General features: G+C 37.9%; 3 protein-coding genes across 4 annotated transcripts in view; 1 reads left to right on the top strand and 2 right to left on the bottom strand.

Moving 5' to 3' along the window:
• On the top strand, window positions 631–4,374 carry LOC104719757 (chloride channel protein CLC-a-like). The gene is made up of 6 exons (XM_010437728.2): window positions 631–1,068; window positions 1,717–1,917; window positions 2,012–2,189; window positions 2,275–2,807; window positions 2,886–4,017; window positions 4,104–4,374. The coding sequence occupies exons 1-6, from the start codon at window positions 890–892 to the stop codon at window positions 4,206–4,208; spliced, it is 2,328 nt and encodes a 775-aa protein (XP_010436030.1). The 5' UTR covers window positions 631–889; the 3' UTR covers window positions 4,209–4,374.
• On the bottom strand, window positions 4,514–7,126 carry LOC104719756 (zinc finger CCCH domain-containing protein 59). Of its 2 annotated transcripts, XM_010437727.1 has the most exons (6): window positions 6,978–7,126; window positions 5,677–6,343; window positions 5,479–5,580; window positions 5,223–5,375; window positions 4,961–5,140; window positions 4,514–4,872 (listed from the first exon to the last, which is right to left on the bottom strand). In XM_010437727.1, the coding sequence occupies exons 2-6, from the start codon at window positions 6,340–6,342 to the stop codon at window positions 4,636–4,638; spliced, it is 1,338 nt and encodes a 445-aa protein (XP_010436029.1). In that variant the 5' UTR covers window position 6,343; window positions 6,978–7,126; the 3' UTR covers window positions 4,514–4,635. The 2 variants fall into 2 exon arrangements, with proteins under 2 accessions (XP_010436029.1, XP_010436028.1); XM_010437726.2 differs by having other exon boundaries at window positions 5,677–7,120.
• The window catches only part of LOC104719755 (uridine kinase-like protein 1, chloroplastic), a 3,746-nt gene continuing 419 nt past the window's right edge, over window positions 7,315–10,641 (bottom strand). The window contains exons 2-14 of the mRNA XM_010437725.2: window positions 10,512–10,603; window positions 10,323–10,392; window positions 10,075–10,193; window positions 9,807–9,903; window positions 9,380–9,459; window positions 8,888–9,082; window positions 8,723–8,806; window positions 8,578–8,638; window positions 8,330–8,390; window positions 8,086–8,179; window positions 7,940–8,012; window positions 7,755–7,837; window positions 7,315–7,642 (exon numbers count right to left, since the gene is read on the bottom strand). Coding sequence (XP_010436027.1) covers window positions 7,487–7,642; window positions 7,755–7,837; window positions 7,940–8,012; window positions 8,086–8,179; window positions 8,330–8,390; window positions 8,578–8,638; window positions 8,723–8,806; window positions 8,888–9,082; window positions 9,380–9,459; window positions 9,807–9,903; window positions 10,075–10,193; window positions 10,323–10,392; window positions 10,512–10,603 — 1,265 coding nt within the window. The 3' untranslated portion in view covers window positions 7,315–7,486. The remainder of the gene's footprint in view (window positions 7,643–7,754; window positions 7,838–7,939; window positions 8,013–8,085; window positions 8,180–8,329; window positions 8,391–8,577; window positions 8,639–8,722; window positions 8,807–8,887; window positions 9,083–9,379; window positions 9,460–9,806; window positions 9,904–10,074; window positions 10,194–10,322; window positions 10,393–10,511; window positions 10,604–10,641) is intronic.

Raw genomic sequence — 10,641 nt, 5'->3', positions numbered from 1 at the left:
AATTTAGTACGGTGTTATATAAGAAACTAGAATTCCTTCCTTCTTTCAACTTTACGTCGAAATCACAAATCGATTTATGATTTGTATATTGAGGAAAATAGAAAATTGAGTATTAATAATAGCTAGATAATAGTCAATTTCTACACACACACACACAAATGGATAGTATCCTTTAGTGGATAAGATTTATAAGAATAGAATAATGTAGTAGAATTATTTTATTTTCTTTCGTTCTTGTTCAACTTACGTAAAAATCACAAATTATTTTTTTCTGTATTATAAATACATAAAAACGAGTATAATATATATACTTTTGATAAGAATAAATAAACAGATATAGGGTGGTATACAGAACTATACTTTATAGCTAATCGATTTCAAAATTATATAATGTATTCTGGTTGAAAGACGTAGCTAGAGAATAGTAGATTAATTCCTATCATACACACATATATATGATAATATGAACCTTTAATCGCCACATATCATGCCGTAATTTACCTTTTTTTGTTTGGTTACATATTTTATTTGAGTAGGCAATATTATATAGGCCAATGATTGTCTTATCTTTAGTGAGAAACGCATATGGTACCCATCCACCCACTGTGACTCCAAATAAAATTTTAAATTAATTTAAATGTGATGTTTTATACAAACCATACATACAATGGTGTATATTGATTGATGCATGCATGTATGTATGTGACTATATGTAGAGAGAGATCTATAAAGCTTCATAAAAGTGCTTCTTCATCTAGAAGAAACGACAAAAACTCGCAGAGAAATCCAAACCAAACGCTCTTGAAGACCTAACAAAAACCTGCTTTTGTTATTCTTCTTTCTTTTGTTCTTTCTTTCTTAAGTGATCCTATTGTCTCTTGAGTTATCGATGGATGAAGATGGAAACTTGCAGATTAGTAATAGTAATTACAATGGAGAAGAAGAAGAAGTAGATCCAGAGAACAACACTTTGAACCAACCTCTCCTTAAGAGACATAGAACACTTTCTTCAACTCCTCTTGCTTTGGTCGGTGCCAAGGTTTCACACATCGAGAGTTTAGATTACGAGTATGTCTTCTTTTTCTTTCAGATCTTGAAATCAGAAAAAATTATTCCACTTTTTTTTCTATATAGTTTCAATATAACTCTGTTTTCCGATAAATTTTGTCACTTTTAAATAATATTTTGGATAGAATTTTTTTTTTTTTTTTTTTGTCTCAATCTCTTTCAAGAAAATTATTATATTTACTCTGTTTTCAGATAAATTTTTATTTTGAAAAATATTATTCTTAATTTTAATCTCTTTCTATTAAGTTTAAATTTTACTCTATTTTCAGGTGATTTTCATTTAAGAAAATAAAATAAAATTGAATGGATTCGTGGCAAATCTTTTTTTTGTTAAGTTTTAAAATCTTTGTTCTGATTTTTAGAACAAAATTGAATGAAAATATTAGTGTGATGGAGACATATGAACTGTTCAATTTTTCTCTCACATTTTCAATTTGCCGCAAGCAATCATCATCCAAATCTTGAACATGATCAAGAAAATTGGGTTACCTTTTCTTCATTAGTATATGATACGTCTTGGTCTCAATCTCTTTCAATAAAGTTTTAATCTTTACTAATATTCATATTTATAAAAACTTGAAAGTAAATCTTCAGTGATGGAGACATATGCATTAGTGCAATAATTCAGTAGAAATTTTTTAACTGCAGAATAAACGAGAATGATCTGTTCAAGCATGACTGGAGAAGCAGATCAAAGGCTCAAGTGTTTCAATACATATTTCTAAAATGGACATTAGCTTGTCTTGTCGGTCTCTTCACTGGTCTCATCGCTACTCTCATCAACCTCGCCGTCGAAAACATCGCTGGTTACAAACTTCTCGCCGTAGGCTACTATATCGCTCAAGATAGGTAATTGACGCATCCATCAGCCAAGATCTTGAAAAACAAGAACAAAAATCAAGAAATTGAGTTACCTTGTGTGCTAAGTATATGTTTGAAATAGGTTTTGGACAGGTCTGATGGTCTTTACGGGGGCGAATTTGGGTCTGACTTTGGTGGCAACAGTACTTGTTGTTGTCTTTGCTCCTACGGCAGCTGGTCCCGGGATTCCTGAGATCAAAGCTTATCTTAATGGCATTGACACTCCCAATATGTTTGGTTTTACCACCATGATGGTTAAGGTTTGTTTCTTAAATCTTCTCAGTTCCCGCAAAGTTAATATGACATCTTTTGTCTGACTCATGGATTTTGCCGTTTTTGGATTAGATTGTTGGAAGTATCGGAGCAGTTGCAGCTGGACTAGATCTTGGTAAAGAAGGGCCATTGGTTCATATTGGAAGCTGCATAGCTTCTTTGCTTGGTCAAGGTGGTCCAGATAACCACAGAATCAAATGGAGATGGCTACGTTACTTCAACAACGATAGAGATCGAAGAGACCTTATCACCTGTGGATCTGCCTCCGGAGTGTGTGCAGCTTTCAGGTCACCAGTAGGAGGAGTGTTATTCGCACTTGAGGAAGTCGCTACATGGTGGAGAAGCGCTCTCTTGTGGAGAACATTCTTCAGTACAGCCGTTGTGGTGGTTGTACTGAGAGCGTTCATTGAGATTTGCAATTCCGGGAAATGCGGGCTTTTCGGATCAGGAGGACTCATTATGTTTGATGTGAGTCATGTAGAGGTTAGGTACCACGCAGCTGATATAATCCCGGTCACATTGATTGGAGTCTTTGGTGGCATTCTTGGAAGCTTGTACAATCATCTTCTTCATAAAGTCCTCCGGCTTTACAATCTCATCAATCAGTAAGTGTTAATGATCAGTGAAAACATTCTACGATTTGTGTGTTTACTTAACATTGTTTGGTCAACGTTTGCGTGTAGGAAGGGTAAGATTCACAAGGTGCTTCTAAGTCTTGCGGTATCTCTATTCACATCGGTTTGCTTGTACGGTCTTCCTTTCTTAGCGGAGTGTAAGCCTTGTGATCCCTCGATAGATGAGACATGTCCAACAAACGGAAGGTCAGGAAACTTCAAGCAATTCAATTGTCCAAATGGTTATTACAACGATCTGTCTACTCTGTTTCTCACCACCAATGATGATGCGGTCAGAAACATTTTCTCTTCAAACACTCCTAATGAGTTTGGTATGGTTTCTCTCTGGATCTTCTTTGGCCTCTACTGCATTTTGGGGCTTATCACATTCGGTATAGCGACACCGTCGGGTCTCTTCCTACCGATTATTCTCATGGGTTCTGCATACGGTCGGATGCTAGGCACAGCAATGGGATCTTACACGAAGATAGATCAAGGTCTTTACGCGGTTCTTGGTGCAGCTTCACTCATGGCTGGTTCAATGAGAATGACTGTTTCACTCTGTGTTATATTTCTGGAACTCACCAACAACCTTCTTTTGTTGCCCATTACAATGTTTGTGCTTTTGATAGCTAAAACAGTTGGAGACAGCTTCAACCTGAGTATCTACGAGATCATTCTCCATCTAAAGGGCTTACCTTTCTTGGAAGCAAATCCAGAGCCCTGGATGAGGAACCTCACTGTAGGTGAGCTTAATGACGCTAAGCCTCCGGTTGTAACACTTAACGGAGTTGAAAAGGTTGCGAATATAGTCGATGTGCTCAGGAACACAACGCATAACGCATTCCCGGTCTTGGATGGAGCAGATCAAGCCACTGGTGCAGAGCTCCATGGTCTGATCCTAAGAGCTCATCTTGTTAAAGTTTTGAAAAAGAGATGGTTCTTGAATGAGAAAAGGAGAACAGAAGAGTGGGAAGTAAGGGAAAAGTTCACAGCAGTTGAGTTAGCTGAGAGAGAAGATAATTTCGACGATGTGGCAATCACAAGCTCAGAGATGCAATTTTATGTTGATCTTCATCCTTTGACCAACACTACACCTTACACAGTGGTGCAGAGTATGTCAGTGGCTAAGGCTTTGGTACTGTTCCGGTCAGTTGGTCTCAGACATTTGTTGATTGTTCCCAAGATTCAAGCCTCAGGGGTAAGTTTTCTTTTTTCACTCTCTTGATTCAAGATTCAAGAACACTATACTAAACCGTTTGATCAATATGTCTCGTGTTTTTGCAGATGTCACCTGTGATAGGGATCCTAACAAGGCAAGATCTAAGGGCGTATAACATTCTACAAGCATTCCCGCACTTGGATAAACACAAAAGTGGAAAACTTCAATGAAGGTTCACTCATTGGTTTGTGTGATTTGTGTTTCTTTCCACATTCTTAGTTGATATTTATTCTGTCCAGTTTTGCTTGCATTCTTTCTTCAAGACCAAAAAAAAACAAATTATACTATTTCGTAGATTTGTGTTTTCTACTTGTAAATCTCTACTTTTTTCCCCCACATTATCAGTTCAAAAGAAGAATAAAAACAAATTGAATACAGAACAAAACTTTATAGCTTGGGAGTATTTACATGTTTTGAGTTTGGTTCTCATCAGATTCTGAGGGGTATGAATTTGAGGTTATTACATTAAAGCAAGGATTTTGAAATTAAATTTAGTAAATTTAATTTTTGAGTCATTACAAACCAGAACTCTCTTTTTAACTCTTATCAACCACAATCTATGTACAAATTAAATCATAATTCGATTGTCAAAAATGACTAAACTTTTGGGCCGGCAGCTAAGCTCCATACACGCAAATTCCCACCCTTGTCTCCACTGAATAGCAATCCTCCAGGACCAACTGTGAGTGTGCTGATCGTGTGGGTAGAGAACATCTTTCCTCTTTCTTCAAAAGATGGTAGGTCGTCGATGCCAACTGTTCCATTTTCGTATGAGCAGAATATGATCGGTTTGGCCTCTGCATCGTGCATCCCACAAAGAGCATGAACAACACTCTGTTTCAAACAATCAGATATGCTTTTTGTTAAGACCAAGTGTTGTTTTTATGATAAATAGCATAAGTGTAAACAAATAAATCTTTACCTGTTCTTGTCTGCGCGTATGAGTAACTTTCAAAACATCATTTTCAGAACAAGCCCAAACTTTAATGGTCCCATCCAAGGAAGACGATATCAGACACTTGTCCCAACATAAGAGTGACGTGACAGTGTCGGTATGTTGTTTCAGGGTCATTATACATTGCAGGGTGTTGAGATCCCACACCTGGCGAATCACAGGAAACAGAATTGATTGGAATGTTCATTCGAAATAAGATTAAAGCTGAAATCAATTGGTAGATTATTACCTTTATTGTTTTATCGACAGAACCAGAGTATAGTAGCTGACCACCAACAACAAAACAAGTGACTTCACCACTGTGATGTCCCTCGAGAGATGTGAGGTATTTGAAAGGATCAGACTCAGAGTCCGTAGCTTTCCAGACTGATATACTGCCAGACTGCAATTCCAAAATAAATGAAAGAGAACTTAAGTTAGATACATCAAAGAAGAGGAGAACTAACACATGTATACAGAGATAGAGAGCAAGTTATAATGCTTACACTTGTTCCAGCAAAGAGCATTCCATTTGCAACAGTCATTGCATGCACCTGACCAACCACCCCGTCAAGATGCAAATCTTTACTGGTTTGAACATTAAAAGCCTGCAGGATTGTATAAACAAAAACATTAACACCATAACCAACATAGAATTAAGATAATAGAAAGCATATTTGAGTCAAGAGACGGCTTAAGCTAACCTTTACAGCGTTTTGCAAGCCAAGGAAGACCCATGGGCCTTCACTGATTAGAGATCCTGCTTCCGCCTGGAGGTTGATGGTATGTACACACTGACCAGTATGGCAGTCCCAAATTCGCAATGTACCATCGCTACTGACTGAAAAGAGTTTATCTGAACCCTGAGGGAGGGTGATCCCCTTTATATCCTTCTTGTGTCCTTCAAGAGCAGCTACCATGGCTAATCCAGGGAAACAAGACCAAGAGTGTAAGAACTGGCACTGCTCACCCCTCTTGCAGCTTCCAGCTTTCCAATACTTGCATACAATATTTTTGGGACTGCTGTTAGCTCTCGACACCGGACCTCTGGTGTCTGAAATAGGTAAGCTTCTTGGCCCATACGCAGCATTCTTTCTCGGCTGATTTGGCACAACAGAACATCCTTTGCCTAAAACCGGTGGTTTTGTTGAACCATTGGCTTCATACTTCCTTGGCCTGTTGACCTCTGGAGATTTGTACTCTTTTGAGGTCCAAACCAGATTCCTTGACACCTTATTTTGACTTTTCCTCATTGTATTGTCATATGGAGCGTAAGGTCTTCTGGAAACTACATCTGCTGCGAAATCCTGCTGTCTCTTGACTCCAAAATTCCTTCCCTGTGAGTATCTCCTAGGCGCCACGTAATTCATACTAAACATTGAGAAAATACCAACTTTAGAAGACTGAACCACAGAGTTGATCCATGATGATCCATACATAAAATTTCAGAAGGGTAACAAGTCCAGAAGTAAGGAGTCTCTGAATTCCCCAATCGTTAGAAGTAAGAAGAGAATCAAAAGCACCAATCCTCTGACTGTAACCCCAAATTCAATCCAGGTATCAATCACATCCACATCCACAGAAACAACCAAATAAATCTCTAATCTCAATCAGAACTCTAAACCTAAATACCACTAAAAACGAAAGAACTCTTCAATTCCAAACAATCCATAGCCGACGAACGATCGATCATCCGAGTTTCCAATAGCAGTAGGAAAATCATCACGAACAAAATCGACAGGCTTTGAAGATCTCATAGTATCAAAACCCTAAAAAAAGAGAGATCTAGCTTCCAACGTATGTACAATAAGAAGAAACACTCGGATACATCATCCGTATCCGTGAAACCCTAGATTTCACTCATCCTCATCGGTGGAAACCCTAAATTTCTGGGGGTCGATGCGAAAAGGAGGATCGAGAAGACGGAGAAACCCAACCCAAAGTGAAAGCACGAAGAAGACAACATCATAATCGCGGAGAAAGCGTAGTCGAAATAGAAGCAAACCTGAGTAGAATCTGGAGATATCTTCGATTAGGGGAAGAACGCTTTGCAACTCGATCGGGGAGAGAGAGAGCGAAGAAAAAAGGAAATTTTGAGACGGAGGTTTAGGTCAAAAAAAAAAAGGTAAAAGAGTCGAGAATGAAACAGAACCCTCGGCTTCGCAGGTGAATGGTGGTGTATTTATAGAGTATTGTAGATGCTGGATGAGCGGTGGAGGTTAGGCCATAATTTATTATTGGGCTTAGCTTAGGCCCATCAGTCGTGGGTCCATTTATTGTTTTGTTTTAAATATTTTTTAATCTTTATTTCAAAAAATAATTCGGGTGCAGAGAGATTCATAAATCAAAAGAGAAACAAATATTAATAATGGCAGAAGCTTTATGTAGGTTCTTTTGAGACGAGACATACAAGTTCCTCTAGTGTCTCTCTAGTTATAAATTAAAGCTCTAATAGGACCACCAACCAATGCGTCTGTTTTTTTTTCTCGAACCGGTCACAGTGTTGAGTGGTGACTACTGGTCTTCCTCGTCTGTGCCGAAGTAACGATCTCCAAACTCGCCTAAGCCCGGTATAACTCGGAACTCTTGGTTCAGACCCTGGTCTATTTCGGAGGTAACTATCTTCAATGCTGGAAAACGTTTGCAGACACAGTGGATTCCCTCCGGCGCCTGTCAAAAAGCAAGGCCGTCAGCCATCATGAGAAAGGGAGAGAGAGATCTTTCGATTCTATATTCACGGAGAGAGAGAAAAAGAGATCGATCTTTAGCTTTTTACACTCACCGAGATAAGGTTGAGGAATATAATGTGAGATTCAGGTACTCCTTTCTGTATAAGTAATTCAATGGCTTGATTTGCAGAGTTACCTTTAAGAACAAGCAATGGCAAAAGCGACGGATTAAGAGAAACAAAAATCCATCAATAAGACTAGAATAAATATGTGCAACGTAAAGAGACTGGTACGTTACCTGTGGCTAAGACAGGGTCTAGAAGCAGGACATGGCGTTCAGAAATGTCGTGAGGAAGCTTCTCATAAATAAGCTGATTTAAACGAGAAAAGAACCTTTAGAATTAATTCTTGTTTATAAAAAGAGCAGAATATTAATTAACAGACCTGTTTTCCATTGTCGCCATCACGGTGGATGAGAATTTTCCCTATTTTAATTCCTTTGCAGCAAGCGCGTAATGCATTTTCCATGCTTTCACCACTAGGAAAAGCATACAAAAAAAGAAAAATCTTAGGAGAGATATGAAACTGAAAACAAGTAATTTATGCCTTCAATGATGTAAAACAGTTGGAAGAGTAAGCATCTTATCATATCAAACTTAACCAAATAGAATACCTTTCAAAGGCTCACCTTCGAATAATTGAGACCCCACAAAGCTTCTTGCAGAAATCAACACCGGTATATACAGCTCCTGGTGTGGAAAAGATCAGAAGTTTAAACAAGTTTAATGAGAGCTAACTCAAAATAATATGTGTGGTATCGGTAAAGGCACAAAAAAAAAAACTTGTAGATCCACGTTAAGGAGATGGACATTTGATGACCTAGTTATATAAGAAAGAGTACACAGTATTGTTACAGGTCATGCATTACGCCATTACCTGTTGGAGTAACTACTTGTTTCTCAGTGAATGGCAAATGACCAAGACCATGCTCCACGACCTGAAATGAAACCGATATTAATTAACATAAGAAATCCTGAAAGCTAAGTGACGTTGAAAGAGAAGACATAAGGCAGAGAACTACCAGACGAATGAGTCGATCTGAATAGAATACAAAATCATGCTTTGATATGTCCTTCTCCCGAATAAGTGTATGCATGCCTCTTATCTGCAATCATGATCCTATAGTGAAACCATTTATACAAACACATACCATCAAAATCAAGTATCAAAGAAAGAGAGAAAATACCTGAAATGTTGACTGGATGACATAAACATTTGGGTAGATTTTGCAGAGATCATGCTGCCCAAGTTTTGTGTGGATATGTTGCGTAATCAAATCGACTGCAACGTGATTATCACCTCCTCGAGGTATGATTACATCAGCATATTTCTTCGTCGGGAGCACAAAGTCATCAAATGCCGGCTTCACAAACTTTGCATACTGTAAATGAACATAACATCCTCAGAAAAAAAGTTGAACACATGGGAAGCTTAGAAGATTCAAATAAATGTTTACAGAGGACCATATCAAAGGATGGAACAAGAACACATAGAGTTGTCTAAAAAAATAACAGCAGTAAGAAGGAGAAACCAGAGTAGCTAAACAGTACAAAATTTTCATGTGTTGTTAGCCAGGTCCCGTATTCAGAGAAATAATAAAGCCACACTTAACTAAGAACTAAGATAGATGAAACTTATGCTGACCAATCCTACAGTATAAATAGAAACGAGGACTAACCTGTTCAAGCACAGAAATGACATCCCTACCCCTCTCAGCTGTGTCACGCCTGATTCTGCGAGCAAGCCTTACATCAGCATCTGAAACCATTAAATAGCTTAAGATGAGTACTATAAAAATGTTAAATAGATTCCAATTTGACTATTTCAATAGCTTAAAAAAATTAAAAGCATTTGTTCTATATTCAGTGGTTAAAGGATGATATAAATGGTCACAGTGAAAGAACCTATCAAGGCATCAGCTACAGAACAGGAGATGGACAACTTTGATTACAATATCATTTCCGCAGTATACAAAACTAATAAGTAATAAGGTTGTCAAAAGAGTGAAAGCCGATGAGTAGCGCAGGATATATGCATGCTTTGGGGAAACGAAAAGACATAGCAGTTGATTGAACTGATTAACTGAAGATAAAGTTGGTCATTACCTGTGTCAACAAAGATCTTCATATTCATCAGATTCCGCACTCGTGAGTCATGGAAGATTAGAATCCCTTCCAAAATTATAACATCAGAAGCATTGACCTGACAGAGGGTTCCAACAGATATTAATATGAAAAATAAATTATTGTCACCAACTGCAACACAGGAATAAAGTCAAGAGGTGCTAAAAAGTACGTGAAGTAAAAAGAGAAACAGATCAAAAGCCAGAATAATAGGAGAATCAGATCAAATGGGGCATAGTAAAGTATGCACCTGACGAAAAGTATCAGATCTACGTTGATGGATCTTAAAGTCGTAGATTGGAACTTGATAGGGTAGCCCGCTCTTGAGAGTCTCAGCACAATGCAAAAGCTGCTCATTGTCAAAGGCATCTGCAAAAGAAACAAAAACACAAGGTGATAAATTAACCAAATGCTGCTGCCATGTACTGAACCTCACTGGTCTTAGGCCAAATTAAAAACAGTGAGAAAATTCAAGAAAACCCCATTAAGATAGTGTACCGGGATGATCAAAGTTGTACTCTTGCGCACGCTGCAACTCCTCCGATGTCAAACCACGGTAAAAGGAATCCTAACCAACAACAACAACAACAACAACAAAAAAAAACATCAATTCAAACTATATATGATGTGAATCTCAACCACATCAATACAAAAGAAAAAGTGGAACATTGAAGTAAAGAATCAAACCTGATTAACTAGAACAACACGTTGGTCATGAAGCTGCTGAATTATCATATCGCAGACCGTAGTTTTGCCAGAAGCCGTACCACCAGTAACCCCTTTCAAATGGCAAAATCAAACAAAAACGTCAAAAAAA

This window comes from Camelina sativa, chromosome 10 (assembly GCF_000633955.1).
Source record: "Camelina sativa cultivar DH55 chromosome 10, Cs, whole genome shotgun sequence".
NCBI lineage: Eukaryota > Viridiplantae > Streptophyta > Magnoliopsida > Brassicales > Brassicaceae > Camelina > Camelina sativa.
The sequence above is the reverse complement of the archived record's forward strand: the minus strand, read 5'-3'. Positions and strand labels throughout refer to the sequence as shown.